Source organism: Hyaena hyaena, unplaced genomic scaffold (assembly GCF_003009895.1).
Source record: "Hyaena hyaena isolate Hyena2069 unplaced genomic scaffold, ASM300989v1 scaffold_217, whole genome shotgun sequence".
Lineage (NCBI taxonomy): Eukaryota > Metazoa > Chordata > Mammalia > Carnivora > Hyaenidae > Hyaena > Hyaena hyaena.
The window spans coordinates 773,220-792,489 of NW_024080849.1; the positions used below are offsets into that span (position 1 = coordinate 773,220).

General features: G+C 45.5%; 1 protein-coding gene across 5 annotated transcripts in view; it reads left to right on the top strand.

The window, feature by feature from the left end:
• VTCN1 (V-set domain containing T cell activation inhibitor 1) overlaps nucleotides 1-15,620 on the top strand; it is a 53,064-nt gene extending 37,444 nt beyond the window's left edge. For 2 of the 5 annotated variants that reach the window (XM_039242771.1, XM_039242773.1), the window contains 4 exons: nucleotides 6,791-7,138; nucleotides 9,960-10,238; nucleotides 12,883-13,052; nucleotides 15,456-15,620. In XM_039242771.1, the coding sequence (XP_039098702.1) occupies nucleotides 6,791-7,138; nucleotides 9,960-10,238; nucleotides 12,883-13,007 (752 nt within the window). In that variant the 3' untranslated portion in view covers nucleotides 13,008-13,052; nucleotides 15,456-15,620. The remainder of the gene's footprint in view (nucleotides 1-6,790; nucleotides 7,139-9,959; nucleotides 10,239-12,882; nucleotides 13,053-15,455) is intronic. The other 3 variants (XM_039242774.1, XM_039242775.1, XM_039242772.1) reach the window with 2 other exon arrangements.
• The last annotated feature ends 3,650 nt before the right edge of the window (nucleotides 15,621-19,270 follow it).

Here is a 19,270-nt window from a genome sequence, read left to right on the forward strand (position 1 = left end):
CTCATGCTATCTCTATCTCTCTCTCAGAAATAAATAAAACACTAAAAAAATTTTTAAAAACCATATCTTGTTAAAAAAAATGGCGGTCATTGTCATTTAGACTGATAGCGTCAGTGCTGTTCAGAATAATTTTGTTATTATTAATGCATTGATATAGCACTTCCTAAAACTTCCACAGTTTCCTGGCCACACCAGAGCTGGATGCCCCTCTAAAGTTAGGCCAGGGCAGGAAGCCACAGGACACGGTCTCATAATAAATCCTCCATCTTTGAACACTAGATAAGCCAACCAGGTATGTGCCCGTGGCACTGAAACAGGAGACTGAACAAATTGCAAAGTATTTGAGAGACATACAGATCTAGATCTAGATAGATATATAGATATTTTTCATTGTAGTCATCTGTGAAACAGTTGCTGGCCTTTCTTACTTTTGTTTTATGGTTTTTAGTCATTTTTATTTTTACATAAGGCGAGGATATCATTTTAGGGGATAGGCTCTCTATGTATCTCAACCCGGTCATGGATATCAGCGAAGTGTGGCAGAAAGAGCACAGGCTTAGCTCCAGACCACATTGTGCTGCATCCTAGCTCCACTGCGTGCTGGACACAGGGCTTGGCCAGCCATTTAATCCCACAGAGCTTCTTTTTCCTCAGTCAGAAAATGGGTATAATGGTAATGCTTCTCTCTCCTGGTTCTTACCAGGCTTAAAAGGAGTCATTGTAACTGAAGCACTTAGAAAGCGCTCCTTTCCTCCCAGGGCTCTGCAATCTTTCCCAATGAGTCTCGTTAGTAATGGTGACAGCATTAAGATTTAACACGTGGCAAAAAAAAAAAAAGATTTAACATGTGGCAAGCCAGGTACCATGTTAAGCTCTTTGCCTGTGCTGTATCATTTAGACCTTTTAGGGACTGTCTGATGGAGCTACTATCATGAACACCTTCATTTTAAGAGCACCTAGGTGGCTCAGTCGGTTAAGCGTACAACCTTGGCTCAGGTCATGAACTCACGGTTCATGAGTTTGAGCCTGCGTCAGACTCTGTGCTGACAGCTCAGAGCCTGGAGCCTGTTTCGAATTCTGTGTCTCCCTCTCTCCCTGACCCTCCCCTGTTTATCCTCTGTCTCTGTCTCTCAAAAATAAATAAGGAAAAAAAAAATTTTTAGAGGTGAAAAAAAGTTATGAAATAAAGAAGTTAGAAAACTTGCCCAAGGTCGCATAGCCAGTAAGTGGCAGGGCTGAGACTTGAATCCAGACAGCCTGACACACCATATTTCTACATGGCTTCCCACGTTGTCCCTTCATCTAGCATGGCCCAGCATCCTTCCTAAGCTCTTCTCACAGAAGCAGCCGTTACCCCCAATCCTGCTCTCCTCTCTGGCAAGAGTGGCACTCACGATGGTGCCGGCTCAAGCGGCATTATATCCCCTAAGCCCCGTGCTGTGGTGCCCATCCAGGCGGCTGGATTCTGGCCGATGCTGAGTGACCGTTCCTGAAGGCGTCTCGTATGCTGTCTGTGCTCCTGGAATGCACAGAACTTGTCTCACTGAGTCGATTTCAAAAGAAAGTTCATTTTCCAGGTTTTATCCAGTGGCATTGGACACTCCAGGTTCATAATTTCTGTAAAGGAGTCTTGCCTTGTGTGACCTGTGACCTCGCTTTCCAAGAGATTTTCTGCTCCTCCAGGACAGGGCAATTGAATTAGCGCCCACCTTGTGTGGGAGATTCTGGCCCCTCCTCTTCTCCCATGCAGACCAGTGCTATCTGAGTAACTTGCCCTCAAGGGCTAGCAGTTGCCTTTTCAGTGAGTGGTGTGCGGGCTCCCAACTTTAAAGTTCAAATCTTAGAGGCCAGTAACAGTCTTAAAATCCATGCCTGTTTCAATTAACAGAAATCTCTATCAATGGACAACTGCCTCAACCCCATCTCCCACAGCCCTTTTACCCTTCAGCTCCCCGACTCACACAAGAGCCACCACAGGTTAAGGGGCCTGAAGAATCCTACCAGGCCAGACTGGCTTTCCTAGAATATAGCTCTTTGAGCCAGTATTTGTTTGCAAGTTTCTATTGCTTTCTTTTTTCTTTTTTTTGAGAAGCAATATTTATATGCTGTTGCTTGCAAATTAAATTTCATTTAATCATTTTTAATCACCATTTATTCACCTAACAGGCATTTATTGATTGCTTTCTGGGTACAAAGCCATGGTTAGGTCCTCGTGATTTTTTTAAGTTCTCCTTGGTTTTTATCCCTCCTCTTGATGTGATAAGGGAGGGGAGGATTTAATAGACATTATACTCATTCCATCTGCCTCATCTTTAATGCAACCCTAAATGGGCTAGAGCCTGCAGCAGGTCCCTGGGGCACTCCGCACTTGCCTACTTTCAATCACTAAGTTCTCTAAGAGATATTTCAGCGAGTTCTCTACCTTTGGGCTCAAGGCCAACATATTAAAATTAATTCTAGTACAATTATCCGACTAAGATATGTCATTACCATTTCATTCTCTCTATAAACTGTGTTAATCATGTATTTTTTCTGAAAAGTAATTTTTCAATTCAACTGTAATGGCACTTTATAAACTACAATCAAGTCTATCCTTGCTCTAATATAGTTCCATTCGTTCCGTGATTACATTGAGAATCTCTGTATTTGCATTGCCTTCCTTTTCACTGGCTCACATTCCCCCAAAACTTAGATGCGGTAATCCTGCCGAATGGTCCTCATTCCTACAACTGTTTTGGATAGAACCATTATCTCACAAAGTGCCTTGATTTCCACTCATTTCCGTGCTTTCATTCATTTATTCATTCAGCCAACAAATACTATTTTTCTTTGTAGAAATATAGTATTAGGCACTTGTCTTACTTTGCTCAGGCCGCCATAACAAAATATCATAGACTGGGTAGGTTAAAAGACAGAAATGTATTTTCTCACAGTTCTGGAGCCTGGAAAGTCCTCATGTTTCAGGTGGCCTCGTCTCTAAGGCTACCATCAGTGGTCCTCTGGCCTGTTGAAACACAGATGATGGCCCTCATCCTTTGAAATGAAGGAGGCACACCCGATGATCTCTGAATCACCTTTAGATTTGTCTTCCCTTTTCTGGAAGAATAGCACAAATTTAAGGGTAAATGGCTCTATGGTCTTGTCCTGTCAGGATCTGACAGACTTCCCTCATTTTGTCTCATTTTTTCTACCCCCTTTAGCGTTTCTGTGCCCTGCTGGTGGTGTTGCTGATGGTATAGTCCCCATTTCTATTCTTGGCTTTTGCTGAGGTGACTTATTAAACCTTTCTCATTTTTTGCAATATGGATAGGCTGAGAATTTTCCAAATCTTCAAGTTATGGGTTCTTTTTAACTTACCAATTCCTTCTTTAGTTCAATCTCTCTCCTTTCTCAAATTTCACTCTGAGCAGTCAGGAGCAACCAGGGTACTCCGTCAAACCTTTGCTTAGAAATCTCAGCTAGGGATACCCAGCTGGTTCAGTCAGTAGAGCATCTGACTCTTGATCTCAAGGTCCTGAGTTTGAGCCCCACATTGGGTGTAGAGATCACTTTAAAAATATATAATTAATTTTTAAAAACCCTCCTCAGCTAAATATCCAATTCCATCACTTGTAAATTCACAATTCCATCACTTATAAATTTAAATTTCTGCAAAACACTAGAACATAGTTCAACCAAGTTCTTTGCCACTTTATAACAGGATGACCTTTCCTCCAGTTTCCAATAACATGTTCCTCATTTCCATCTGAGACCTTATCAGAATTACCCTTGATACCCGTATTTCTAGGATGCACCTTAAAACTCTTCTGGCCCCTACCCATTATCCTGTTTCAAAGCCTCTTCCACGTGTTTAGTACTCTGTTACACCAGCACCCCCACTTTCTAAGTACCAAAATTTGTATTAGGGTTGTCCAGAGAAACAGAACCAACTAAATTTTTTGTGCGTGTGTGTGTGTGTATAAAGGGGGGGGGGCAGAGAGATTTAGGAAGAACTGGCTCACATAATTGTGGAGGCTGAGAAATCCCAGGGTCTGCTTCATCAAGCTGGAGGCCCAGAGGGTTTAGTTCCAATCTGAGCCCAAAGGCTTGAGAACCTGGAGAGCTAATGGCGGAGTCCCAGTCCAAAACCTGGCAAGCTCAAGATCCAAGAAGACAGTGTTTCAGTTCTAGCCCAAAGGCAGGAAAAGACTAATATCCCAGCTGAGAGTAGTCAGGCAGTAGGAGTCCCCTCTTACTGAGGCTTTTTGTTCTATTCAGGCCTTCCACTGATTAGAAGAGGCCCCCACCCCCCCGATTAGGGAGGGTGACCTGCTTTACTCAATCTACTGAATCAAATGTTAATCTTAACCAGAAACATCCTCACAGACACCCCAGAATGTCTGACTGAATGCCTGGGCACCCTATGGCCCAGTCAAGTTGACAGAGAAAATCATAGCATTTTATAGGACTTACAAATATCATGAAGACGGTCTCTGTCCTTGAAAAGCTTACAGATGTGTGCCAGGGACAGACTAGACACAAGGTAGAGGGAGACAGCTGCTATAATAAAGGCAAGGGAAAGTATTATGGGAGAGTAGCGCGTCTATTCATTTTGTCTTGGCAGATCAAAAGAGGGCTTCACGCGAGGGCCTCCATCTGAACAGCCATGCATAGAAGTAGAATTTAGATAACTGGTGATAAAGGACAGGAGGGAACTATAAATTGTAGGGGCGAGATGAACAGGGGTGTGAAGATGCATAGTATAATTGTATAACCAGTACTACCCTGGAATGTTTGGATATTAGTCTGTCAAGTAAAAATAACTGAAAAGCAAATTAAATCTTTAAAGCAATGTTGAAGAAAATGCCAAGGCAGGGAGTGGGGTGTGTGGCATTCATATAATGCAGCAAAACTCCATACAGTCATCTTTCATAATTTCTCTCCCAAATTTCCCACGTGAATGGCCACCATGCATGGTGGCTGCTGCCTAGTCTCGCGTCTCCCACACCCTAAAGCCTCCCAACATACCCCCAGCCAGGTTTTGTTTCCTGTGCACAGGTTTTGTTTTCCCTGCCTCTTTTTTACCTAGAACTTTTCTTCTATTGGTAACTCTGTTCCTTCTAATATAAATCTATTGAGCTGAGCTTCTCCAGGTCGGTCCCCCATCCATTACCTTCACCTACTTTCCAAAAAGCCTAAGAGCCAATTAGTTCCAATTCCCAATGGGCCGGGAGGGGTGAAATACCAAGGATATCCTTATGTTCATAATGTTTACCTCTTAAATCTGAAAAATAGCACGTATGCTTTGTGTGTTTTTTTCCAGTGAAAGCAGAAAATCAATAAATCACTTGATATGCACAAATAGTAGAGACTCTGAAAGGATGGGGTAGGAAATGAGAGTAGAAAGGCAGCAATAAAAACTAATATCTATGGGGCACTTACTATGTGCCATACAGCATTTGGCTTTGAAGGCCATGCTAGCTAGTCTGAACTTTATTTACCCCACAGCCTTTGGGAGCCATGTGAGGTTAGTGAGTATAAAATTGACGTGTCCAGATGGTATTTCAAGGTCTACCTGTGAGGTTAATGCATGTAAAATAGATTGGATGGGGCCAAAGAGGAGAAGCACCAATAGGGAAGTCAAGAAGTGTGGTTGAGAAGTGCTCAGGACTCATCAAGTTGGACTCTTTGGGTTCTACAAAAGAGAGGCATGTGCAGACTGTTTGAATATAAAGTGTTTGTTGAAGAGATACTCAGAGATTGGGACAGGAACTAGACTTGACAACCCTCAGGATCTAAGACAAGTCTAGGGATGAAGGATTGTCTTCATCTTTCTCTCTCATGTTCTCTCCCCCACACTTGGGATCTGCTCCACTCTCCTCTTGGGCTCAAATACCCCTCCCCGTCCTTCACTTCCCACTCAACACCGCAAGGAGTCTTTCAAGAAGATTCGGTTAATTAAATCGCCCCCACAGGCATGCCCAGTCAGCAGCCTCCAGTGTTGGAAGAACAGTTGGCCGGTCCTTCACAGTTTGCCCAGGTTGTCCACTGGGTGAGCGGGGGAGAGGCAGTGGACATAGCTGGCATCATAATTAATACTTCTACTGGTGGCATGTTTGGAGAGGGTGACATCTATCAAAAGCCAAAAGTCAATTAAATTAAGTACCATTCTTCATTACGCCATAGCTCTCACTGTAACCTTGCCCAAGTCACTTCTCTCCTCTTTGCTTTGGTTTCTTTATCATTCAAATGGAGATCAAAATAATGGCATGTTAGAATTTAGCGTTCTTCACATCACTAGCCACATTCAGTTGATGTGAGGTCTCGCTTCTGTGCCACTTCTGGTTAACCAAGAGTAATAACAATACCTGATGTGCGTCACTGCTGTCTGCAAATCAAGTTCACATCCATTTGATTTGATCCTCATAAGAACCCTTTCGGGTGGGAAAGACAGCTATCATTCCCTCCATTTTTCTGACATCCAGAGAGGTTACATGACTTAGTCGAGGTCACACAGCTATTAAATGACAAAGCCAGGACTTGCATTCTCATTTCAGACTCCAAGATCAGTATATTCTCTACTTGCTGCCTCTCAAGTTTGGGCTGCTGGTTCCCAAAGAGCAGATCTGCTGTAGATATCAACATGACTGTGCCCTTGTTCTTTCCATTCTTATGTCTTCATTTTTTATGCCTCTCCTGTTCTTCTACATTTCTAATTTATTCCAGAAGTGTTTGGCCTTCAGTAATGAGGGTTTGGTTGTAGGCATTCCAAGACTTCCGTCGGCATTGACCCTTGCTTCCTGAATTGCAGGGAGACACTCCATTACAGTCACTACTCTCACCTCAGCTGGGAACATCGGGGAGGATGGAATCCTGAGCTGCACTTTTGAACCTGACATCAAACTTTCTGATATCGTGATACAGTGGCTGAAGGAAGGTGTTACAGGCTTGGTACATGAGTTCAAAGAAGGCAAAGACGACCCATCAGACCAAGACGAGATGTTCAGAGGCCGGACGGCAGTGTTTGCAGATCAAGTGATAGGTGGCAATGCCTCTCTGAGGCTGAAAAACGTGCAACTCACAGACGCTGGAACCTATAAATGTTACATCATCACCTCCAAAGGCAAGGGGAATGCCAACCTTGCGTATAAAACTGGAGGTGAGTCGCTTTTGCAGAGGGGGAAAGAAAGTGCCCAAAGGTAGGCACCCAAATGTATCTGGGGCTAAAGACCATGGATGGCTGATGAAATACGTTGTGCCCAAGAGTGACCAAAATATGTTGTGCCCAAGAGTGACCAAGAAGACAAGAATGTCTGAATTCTGCCAGCAGCCATCTTCACTGTCCAAGACCCACACCAACTCTGAAAATAGCCCCTTATCACATTAGGTCTTAAAATCTTCTGTTCTGGACTCTGGTCTTTCCCAGATTTTCAGGTATATTCCCTGACATATTTTGCCAAAATAAATGTGATCTCTTTTATGGTAGACTTTGTTATTGCTAGTAAGAGAAACCTGTGATCTGGCCTGAGACTTTTCTATGAGAAGTAGGCCCTAGCCCAGGTCTGAAATCAGTACCTCCAGGGACTCACGGTAGTGGAACCCATTTTAGGAGGGGTTCAAAGGGAACTAGCCAAAACCACTATTGTTCTATAAACTCACTAATCCTCCCCCAGTGAAACCCACCCTTCCTTATCAACTCAGGTTGGTGAATTTATGTACCAGGAACTCAGATAGGTACTGTGAGGGGTAAAAAGATGATTAAGAAAACTAATGATTGCCTCCCCTCTTGAAGAGCTCATAGTATAGAGCTTATAGAGTTGAGGGCTAGAGCAGAGATAAGAAAAATGGGTAAATAACTCTAATAATTGGTAAAGTGTATCAAATGCTTTAAGAGAAACACACAGTGATTTGAGGATTCAGAGGGAGAAGGAGATCACATCCAAATGCATAGGGAGGGAATGGAGAATTTGGCATCTGAGAAGGGCCTCGTGAGCTAGGCAGCAAGTATCCTGAGGTCTCCTGGCCTGCACAGGCCTTCCTTGGACATTTCATAACACATGTTTATATTCGTTTGAAGCACAGATCTAGAGCCAGACCTGGACAAGTACAGGGACCTGGGCAAGGCGACCTGACTGGGCCTTAGTTTCTTCATCTTAAAATGACCCAAATTCCTAGGGTCATGTCAAAGGGACACTGGAACCAATGGAAAGGGCCTCCAATGGCCAAGCTGGACCAGTCTGAGCAACCAAAGAAACAAAAGCTAGAACCAAATAAACCAAAAATCTGAACTCAAAGTATAAAATTAACACCTGAGTCCATACTTCTATAAATATGAGGGAGAAAACACAAATCTTTGCAGATGTATTCCAAATAAAGTATTGAGCTCCCCCGACTCCTGGAGGTAGTACTTAACACTTCCTCCCCCATGACCACACACAGGATGTGTTTTTCTTCGAGAAGTCCAGCTTCCAGAGAAATAAGCCTCAGCCAGGTGATCAAAGTTAATCTCATCAGTGATAAGTCACATCGACCGCATGGCTTCTGATGGGGCATGATGGGAAGGGTACTTTCCCTCCCATAGTCTTCCTCTCCAAAACCCGTAACACCAATCTAACCATGAGAAAAACATCGGATAGATTCCAAAAGAGGGGCATCCCACAGAACACCTGATCAATACCAATCAAAACTGCCAAGAGCAGGAAAAACGTGGGAAAATTGAGAAATTCTCACAGACCAGAGGAATCTAAGAGGACAGGACGACCAAATGCCACATGGGATGCCAGGACAGAAAAAAGACATTAGTGGGAAAACTGGTGAAATGCAAACAAAGTCTGGAGATAAGCTCATAGGTATGTACCAGCAATGGCTTCTCAGGTTTGACAAATCAGCTTTGGTTAGTTAAGATGTTAACATTAGGGAAAACCGGGTGAGGTATATATATATAAGAACTCTGTGCTACCGTTTCTATAAATCTAAAATTATGCCAAAATGAAAAGCTTATTTTTAAAATGGTGATGATCATAGATATCCCTGGAACTGGGGTGAGGAGCAAATGAAATACTATCTGGAATTTGGCATGTGGCACAGAGAAACCCTCCATGAATGGTGGTTCACTATCATGTACACTCAGTTCCTTACATCATCTCCCAGGAGCTCATTCCCCACCTGAGGTGAGGGGATGAGTCTCATCTCCACTGCTAGATGGCAGACTCTTTAAGAGCAAGGCAGGGGCTCTCAGTTCCAGCACAGTCCCAGGCAAAGGAAAGTGCTAAATAACTTAATAAATTGTATCTTGGCATAAGCATTTTATCGTCGAAAGTCCAGGCCTTACCATTTCCCCACAAGTATCTCTTTGCCTGAATACTAGAGGAAGCTAGTCTTAATTTCAAAGTTCATTTACCTCCCCAAGAAGGAGAATTATCCTAGAAGAAAGCAAATGTCTGCCTCTATCCCTGGATACCAGGGCTAGAGAGTCTCCACCCAAGCAAACTCCAAACCCCATGATGGGAAGGCCCATGTATGGAATTTCTGTGGGTGACAGGTGAATGCTGTTTGTTTTTTCCTTCTCCTTCTCCCTCCCCACCCTAACTTGATCCTCCAGGCAGAAAAATACATAAAAATCTAAGAGGCTTCACAGGTGCCTGAGAAAATGTTCCATTTCCTTGAGGGATAAATTATTTGGGGATCTACGTTACCCTTTATCTTTAAGGGATAAACTGGAACTTGCCTTAGTTGGAGAGATTTATCTGTTCTAACAATTATACCTAAAACTTTGGTCCCTGGAGTTTGTGATCTTGGCCAAAGAGTTGCGCAAATCTTTATTTGCAACTGCTATACAATGGGCCATACACAGACAGCCCACTGGGGAAGCACTGAGTCACTTCAGTGGTGGAAATGACTGTGTTTTTAAGACCCAGCACTTCAAAGGCTATATTGTTTGATTGGTATGACCTTGACATCTGCCCCTTTGAACCCTGCAGCCTTCAGCATCCCAGAGGTGAACGTGGACTATAACGCCAGCTCAGAGAGCTTACGGTGTGAGGCTCCCCGATGGTTCCCCCAGCCTACAGTGGTCTGGGCATCCCAGGTTGACCAGGGAGCCAACTTCTCAGAAGTCTCCAATACCAGCTTTGAGCTGAACTCTGAGAATGTGACCATGAAGGTTGTGTCTGTACTCTACAATGTCACGATCAACAACACGTACTCCTGTATGATTGAGAACAACATTGCCAAAGCCACGGGGGATATCAAAGTGACAGGTGGGTTTCCCCCATGCTTTCTGTACACATTTTGTATGGGTTTATTGGGGTGAGAATCAAATCTGAATTAAAATCTAATTTATTTTTTTTTTAATCTTATTTTTGAGGTTGGGGGGGGAAGGGGCAAAGAAAGAGGGAGACACAGAATCTGAAGTAGGCTCCAGGCTCTGAGCTGTCAGCATGGAGCCCGACGCGGGGCTCAAACTCACAGAGGGTGAGATCTTGACCTGAGCTGAAGTCGGACGCTTAACTGACTGAGCCACCCAGGCTTCCCAAAATCTAATTTCTTTAACCGATATATTATGTATCAGGGAACAGAAAGCCCTAGAGTCTTCTTCATGGAGACCTTGGCCACAATTATGGCTGGGATTGCACTGTATAAGAAAAAGACTAACACAAGACAATATTTAGGGCATATAGGTCAGAAATCACAATGAGGCTTCATCTTGTATGCCTTCTCATTGACTGGGGGTGGCTCCCTGGAAAGCAGTATTTAGGATTCTGTGGCCCTGTCTAACTCAGCAGGTCTGCTTTGGTGAAGCAATGAGGAAAATGACAATTATTTGACATCTTTGACGTATTCAGCTAGTGATCTACATCCCAAGCCCCCCAAATCTCACTTGGTTCTAGCCTGCTTTGGAGAAGACTTTTTTAGGATCTGACTTAGTCTTCTTATTCAGCCCATCTGGGACTGGCTCATGGTCCCACTACTATTCTCCCAGAATTAATCTGAAAGCTCTGGAATTAAGTGGCCTCCTAGGCTGAGACGACTGAGACTCAGAGAAACCCAACACATTAGTTGCCCTGCTTTCATGCGCAAAAAAACCCTAGGGTTGAGCTGGTGTCTAGAAAATGCACAGACTGAATAGGAGAAGCTACACACAAGTAGTTTGGCCCCTTCATTTTCCTTTTCTCTCTAGCTAACCCTCAGGAAGTCTGCATTCTACTCCACTCCTCTAGGCCATCAGTTTTTTCCCAAAACAGAATCTGCCCTTGCGGTGGGAAGCCTGTCCCAGGCCGGTGCTGCCCGTCACTGGGAAAGCCTGGGCTACAGCCCGTCTGCCTGCAGATGGAGCTGCATCTTTTATTACCAGGCTTACCAGTAATAAAGGTGACATTCTGGTCTCCCAGGAGCCTCACTCTTTTATTCCTATTCTTCAACTGATGCAGAACTCAGCTGGGGGAGAGGGTGTTTGCTTGGTTGGTTTTTAATTTTTTATTTTATTTAATTTTATTTTTTTTCTTTTTTACTGTATGTAACCATACAGTTTTCTTTTTTTTTTTTTTTTAATGTTTTATTTATTTCTGAGAGAGAGAGAGACCGCATAAGCAGGGGAGGGTCAGAGAGAGAAGGAGATACAGAATCTAAAGACAGCTTCCAGGCTCTGAGCTAGCTGTCAGCACAGAGCCCAACACGGGGCTTAAACCCACAAACCGTGAGATCATGACCTGAGCCAAAGTCAGTTGCTTAACCGACGGAGCCACCCAGGCTCCCCAGCTTGTTTTTTGTTTTTGTTTTTTTTTTATACTGGACTCCTCTGAACCCCAACAGCAGGTGCTCAAAAATATTTACTAAATGATTCAATTTTTTTTTAATGTTTTATTTATTTCTAGAGAGAGAGAGAGAGACAGCGTGAGCAGGGGAGGGTCAGAGAGAGAGGGAGTCACAGACTGAAAAAGGCTCCAGGCTCTGAGCTGGCAGTCAGCACAGAGCCCGACGCGGGGCTCGAACACACGAACCGCGAGATCATGACCTAAGCGAAAGTCCGACGCTTAACCGACTAAGCCACCCAGGCGCCCCCTGAATGATTCAATTTTTAACTGACATATTCAGGAGCAACCATAAATCTGGTCGTGGAGCTCAAGAGGAGGGTCCGGAAACGATCATCAGCTTAGTGCAAGTAAAGCTTATTGAGTTTGAGTGGGGTCACTGTTACTGTAGTTACAGGTGGTACTTCCTGGGTGCTTACTTACTACGTGCCCAAGTGCTTTACCTGTACTAACTCACTAATCCTCAGAAGAGCTCTGTGGAGCAGTATTATTTTAGCCTGATCTTGTAGGGGAAGAAACTGAGGTGTGTATAGATAGTAACTTGCCTATGTTTGCACAGCTCGTAAGTGTCAAGGCCGAAATGAACCAAATGGGACTGGATTGTCTAGGAAGGAAACAGTAAAAGAAGAGTAACCTCATTTCTTCACATCTACCTTCCTCTACTTCACAATGGGGACGGTACTTCCTTGTCGCTGTGTAGTGGTGTGAGGAAGCAAGTGACACCGCGCCTGTGGAGGTCCCGGCCCACAGGAACAAATGTGTCTGAAACCAAAGACCGGCCATGACTGTCCACCCTATTCATTATTTGGTGAGCAGGGACAATCTCTTTGTTGGCATCGTTTTCCATTTGGCTGAGTGCTCACTGGAGTGGACAACAGAAGGGGACTTCCTTTGAAGAAAGAGAAAGCTCTGATTTTACACCAGTTCTAGAGAGGTAGAGAATAGGGTACGAAATTGCCCCCCAGTAGCGGTATAAGTTGTATTAGAAACAACGTGTTGAGTTTCTCGGGTACTTTTCTTTGCCACCCCGCCATGTCAGGAAGACACCCAGCTTTTCCTCTGTGACCCTGAACTTTTTTCTCTCCCTTTGTAGACTCGGAAATTAAAAGGCGAAGTCACCTGCAGCTGCTGAACTCGAAGGCCTCTCTGTGTGTCTCTTCTTTCTTTGCCATCATCTGGGGACTCCTGCCTCTCTCCCCTCACCTGATGCTCAGATAAGGGGCCTTGGCCACACAGAAACATGCAAAGTCACTGGTACGACAGGTGAGAAGAATCGCGGATGGGGTGGGGGGCGGTTCCGTGTGTGCTGGTGTTCCTCACACGAGTCACGGGCCTCAGCCTCGGGGAGAAACATTTGAATGTGCCAGGCCAGAGGGCACTATTCCCACTGGTAATTGTGAAAGGGAACATTTGTGAACAAGGAGCGTAGATCTCATTGAGAACGCGCTTAGCAAAAACAGCGATGCAATTCACATATTCGTGCAAATTCAAACATCTTTTCATTTACTGAGTCATCCATCCACAAGGCAAAAAGAGAAAGACAAAGAGATGTTTAGCCCTGAGACTTCCTCTGGATTTTGCTGTTATTTTACGAAGCACTGGGACACGAACATAATCGCTCCCCAAGGGACCTCCTCCTAAGCCCCCCAGTGAAGCCAGAAAGTCAACAAGTGACTCAGCAACTAGCCTCCCCCGCCAAGGCTCCTTTCTGTCACTTCAGTCCTCGGGCTCCAATGATTGGTAGGATGTTTCTTTCTGAATCGCCTACTGTGTGTGGAATTTGCACAGAGCTGAGCTCACGAGGCTCCAGTCAGCACGACCACAATCGGGGGCATCCCCACCATGCTCCCGGGCTCACTGCCTTAGAGCTATTTTTGTCCCCTTGTGTCTTTCATGTCCATTTGCTACCAAGCCCTATAGCATTGTCCCCATGTTGTCCCTCAGACTGTCCCTAATCCAGCCTTCATTGTTTCACACACCAGACTAGGTCTGAAACCTTACACTTGCTCCTTCCTCTCCCTGTTTCCGGTGACAGGAAGTCAGACATCAAAATACAATCCTTCCAATGCTATTTTCATCACAGCTTTCCTTTGCTCTGGAACCTAAAGTAACTCTCGGGGCACTATTATGTGTCACAGTTGAAGGTCTCCGTCATGGGGTCACAGCTCTCTAACAGTTTCTCTCCCCAAACTTCCTGCTCCTCTCGGCCGCCCACTCCTCTCTCTGGCTCTGCCCCTCTCTTACTACCCCTTTCTGGAAGCCCCCTCTGCTCTGTGGCGACTCAGATCCATGCTTCCTTCACCCATTTTGGTTGAGCACCTCCCAGCTTCTGGCCCACTTTCCCGACGGTCCCTTGATTCCACAGCCCCTCGGCATGCGTGAATCATTTATGATATCTTACACTCTCTAAGGCACATGCGTTCCTTGCCTAGATTGTTAAGTAGGGCAGACGAAGAGGCTCTGCTCATCTGCTTCTCATCCCTTCTCCTGCTCCAAACGCACCAGCGCAGTGCACAGAACGGATTCTCTGTAAGGAAACCAGCCAGTTCCCACCTCCACTGCTGTCAGCAGAGGGAGATTTCCCCGAGGAAATGCTCTCTCGAGGATCTCATGAGTAGAAGGAGGAACACTTTCTTTTCTCCTCGACTCCCCACAACACTGTAAATACATTTTTAATACCCTGCGACTAGATCATCTGACCTATAAAGTATCGCTTATTCATCTTGATCTTGTATTCCCTCCAAGCAGTAATTTGCAGGCTTTTTTTTTTTTTTTTAAAGCCATGACATACACTAAGGGATAATGTTCACGTGCAGCATGCACACATTATATACTGTTAACTGATGAGCTCTTTCTCCCTAGAACTACAGAGGGATAACCTTGAGCTCTTTTTTTAAAATAACCCAATAGATGGTTACTTATGACACACATTATATGTGACTGTTGGGGAAGGTCACGGAAAAGACGTGACTGTCAGTTGACCCATGAGCTAGACTCCTCGCCTCCTCGTCTGTCCGTGGAACGGGGTTCCCGCTGGCCTTTTCCGCTCCCAGAGCTGCTCCAAGAACACGGCCTTGAGATAATGACGTGGTGCTGAGAACACCTCGCAGGGTATCTGAGCCGCCTCAGGCCCCTAGATAAGGATTTGCAGGGATCCACTCATCCTGTCGTCGCCCATGACAGGCCTCACGTGTAAGTGCCCCTGGCTCATTGATACTGCCACCTACCACCCTGTCATAACCTGCCTCTTTCTCTGCTCTCTCCCTGCCCTACTAGTTAGGGGGGAGGTGAGGCAGTTTTAGATTACACCCAGGAAGCTCCTGGGAGAGCTGCCAACCAACGCGGATCACATTTGGGTCGCACACTTTTCCTGGTTGGAAACTCAAGCAGAAGTCTTTCTGCTTCTACCTGGGGTAGAAGACCATAGTTCGCCTCTCAGGTCCTGTTTGCTCTGAGGATGATCCCCACCCTTAAGAAGAGACTCAAGCCATCTCCTTGCCCCCAGCAACCCAAGGTACCATATGGGCTCAGCAGAATGCCACCAAAACACCCAAAAACGAGCCCATTTCTGAACAAGAGACACCCTTATACAGGGGCAGAGATCGTCGCTTCTCAACAAATGTGTGCTGAACAGTTGTAATGATAGCCTGTTTCTGTTATTTTCAGAAGCCTGGGAATCTGCAGAACGATTTCACCACAAGATATGACCTAGTTTTATATTTCTGGGGGGAAATGAAGTTTGGAGTGAACACATAAGATCAAGAAGCAAAAAAAGCCAAAAGCAACCCACGGAAGACTCCAGAACATACAAGATAAATCTATCTTCAAAGCATAATTCACCTGAACTGGATAGGTGTGAAGACTGAGTAAAAGGCACGCAGAGACAGGCGCATCTCCGTATCTCAGGGACCTCCCCTGACCTCTGGGCATCCAGGGAGTGAGAGGAAGGGGTGCTGGCATCTCCCTGGTCTTGGTATCTTCATATTGCTGTCACATTGCCCTAAATTCCCAGAAAGTCCTGACTGCGATCGAGCCACATCTTATAATCCACAAATTAAACTGCAGCAGATATAGTATGAAGCTGCTGATTGACTGCCACCTCGCAATCCAGAGACGGCTGCATTCTAGTGATGGGTCAGATAATTCACTTTTCTTTCATATGGCTGCTTCCAAGAGCGCCATGGAATCTCCCTCCGTGTGACAAATGCTAAAAAAATGGGGGAAAGGACATACATGTAACACAAAAATTATAACACAGATTTTCTAAATTATCTGAGCCTCTGTTTTTAAAACAAACAAATGCCGTTACATTTCCCAGATGCTGTTTACCCTTGACCAGTCCAGGAGAGGACCTGTCACCATCACTGACTGTGACACTATATTGTCACACGGCGTCAGGCTTCTGCTTTCTGTGTTGCATGGACAGTGACGACCTCAACTTTCCACGGTATCTAGAGCTTGCTCAGCTGCTCAGCCGGGTGGTTTTTCACACCCTTCTCCCTACACGGGGGGCATCCAGAAACGTCTGGAGACAACTGAAGTTGTCACAAACTTGGGGGAGAGGGGAGGGCACCACCGTCATGGACAGAGCCCGGGGAGGCTGCTCAACAGCCTACAGTATACAGGACACACACTCACGACAGAGAATTATCTGGCCCAAAATGTCAGTCGTGCTGGTACAAGAAACCCTGACGCAGAGTAGACAAGGATCCAGAAAAGAAGGGAACAAACAACGCTGTGTGCTTCCTACAGACAGGCACTGTCCTCGGCCTCGTGGGTGGCTGCATCAGCACAGAGAGCCGGGGCTCAGTATCAGGCGGCCCAGAGCTCCTGACAGGTCCCTTTCCCTTCGCTCTCACGTACAAGTCAGGCCCTGGGAGAGCTGCCCACGCTCCATCTCAAGGTCTCTCACTCCAAATTCCGAGCTCAGGACCTCGCCTGGCCACATGTCACATTAAGGCAACGAACACACGTACCTTCCTGGAATCACACGGAGACTTTGGAAAGCAGGGGCGATGAACCTTTAAAGTGAGACCCTGAGGAGTTCGGCTTTGATGGAAAAGAATGTGTTGTTCATAAACTCCCTGCCCATACTTTTCACGTGTTGACCGCTGGCCCCCTGGCACTGTGGACGCACAGTGACTGTATTACACTTTGTTACAGAAAACTTGATTTTGAGTTCTGACCATTCAAGAGAGTGATTAAATACACCATTTCCTATGCTGTTGTCTGCCTGGTTTGTCAAACAAAGTGAGCGTAAGGGAAGATGGATGGAAAGCCATGGATCAAGTTCTAAAGATTAGAACCTAGCACCTAACAGGCCTTCAATAAATGTTTGTTGAATGAAAAGATAAATGAATAGGATGTGAGCATGGGCCAACTGGCTGGGCCTGGCTGCGTAAGGAAACCCCACGGGCTTTACCAACCATGAATCTATCAGAGAAAGTTCTCAGTGGCTTGATGCAGATAAATTTGGGAGAATACATAAAGGTGGACAAATCCACTGCTCTAGTGTCAAAAACTCTGAGTTTTACTCTTCAGGAAGTATCCAATTCTAAATCTTAGAGGTGGAGGACCTCAAAATCATCTTGCCTAGACCCTTCACTTTTCAGATGAAGACCCGGAGGCCCAGGGAGAAGTGTAGGTAGCGGGCTAATCCTCAGGTTACAGGACTTGCCAAAAATGGCACTGATAGGGGCACTGATTAGGGGGTTAAAATGGGTAGAAAATTTAATTGCCAAAGGGCAAATTCTCAGGGGACGTTCATAACACTTCCTTGTTGTTCTTCTAGCTTGGTCCCAATAGGCCTTCTGCAAGAGGGGACCAACGCTGACAGAGCAAACTGTGAAAGCGTAAATACTCCCAACCCAGGGTTGTTCTTTGGCCTTGCCCTTGAGCCCATGGCAGATGCATCAGACAACAGGTATATCACCACCGCTAAAGCCCAAAGACCGGAATATGGCACATACCACAGACATCTGGGGAAGTTCAAATTTAGATGCCAAAGGTTAAAACATTTTGCAAATATTAACACATTTGACTGACCAAGTCAAACTTCAAGTGGAAGTATTGGCTCCCAGCTCTACCCAGGCTCTTTGAAGATTTAAGTGCATAGTGGCCTCCGTGCGGGCATTAATTGGGGGGAAGGGGGTGCACGGTCTACTACTGCATCATAAAACTTCTGCTCGATGGCATATGTGGTCTGCTCTGGTTCTACTGATGAAACATAACTCCCAGTCTCCCTCTGGCTGCTGAAGTCTCTGGTTGCTCTAATTCAGACTGTCCCACTCTGTGCCTGAACTCCGGGCTCCTCCCAGCTTTGTCTTATTTTCTCTTTCGCATCGGTCATCTCCAGGAGTTTCAGGGTGAAAGCCATGAGTGAGAATCAACAGTCACAAAAATAGAGGCTTAGCTATGCCCTCTCCTGTCTGTCTTTAAATTCTGCTTACCCTCGAGCAAAAATTCTTTCCCCATGAAGCTGTTTCTGAGCTTCACACGACACGATTGTACCCTCGTCTTTATACATGCAGTTTAGCACAAGATCACACACTGTTCTGTCTATTGGTTTTCGCTGCAGTGTACTTGGACTTCCTTGAAGATGATGCAAAATAAGGATGGGGGTCCAGGCAGCCCTTGGAAGTCTGCTATTAAAGGAGGGCCAAGCAGATAAGCCCAGGAAGCATTGCTTCCTGACGGTGTTTGCTGGGACAAAGCAGTTAACGTGCAGCCTAGAAAGGGGGTCTGCAGTAATCACTGCAGGAGCCCCTGGGTCTACAGGAAGGTATGGCTCCCTCCAGATAATGATAGGTCTGTGTCTTCTCAAAGTCATAGCCTGACCTTCAGCTTTATCTTATCTCTCAGCTCAAATCTGTCTGGCCTAAGGCGCATCCTTAGCATTTTCACGTATAAGGTCCCTTACCCCAAACTCTAAACAATGTATCAAATAAGAACTGCGTGAACATATTTGTCCCATAGCACTTCTTTAGAATAAGCCAAAAGGGAGGCTCGGTGCATCTAGCCTGTGAGCAGCTCATAGCAGAGTGAGAGCATTTCCCTTCTCTGCACCTTCTATATTTGCAGTTACCAAACGGCGTTTGTAGCTGCTCACGTGTCATTCTAAGGAGAGCAGGTTAGGTTTTGACAGATAAAATTCCAGGACCTTCGGAGAGCTGACAGGACTTTGATGGGTTGGTTCAGGTAGCCAGGTGTGACTGAAGGGGCAGGCCCAGGCCTCACGCCCAGGGTAGGGGAGACTGCAGGTATGACTGGGTCACAGCACACAGACAGCACTTTCTATTGAGAGGCAGGGGGGCCCAGGAGAAGCCATGTCCCAGCTGCAGAATGAGGGTCTCTGAGAAAAATGACCATTGTCTTCAGTTCCATCTCCCTTCCTTTGTATCCATTTCCCCCCACAGGACCCAATCACCCCTTCTCTAGGCCCTGAGTGCTCTTTGCATTTCCAGCATTCTTTCCATTAACTG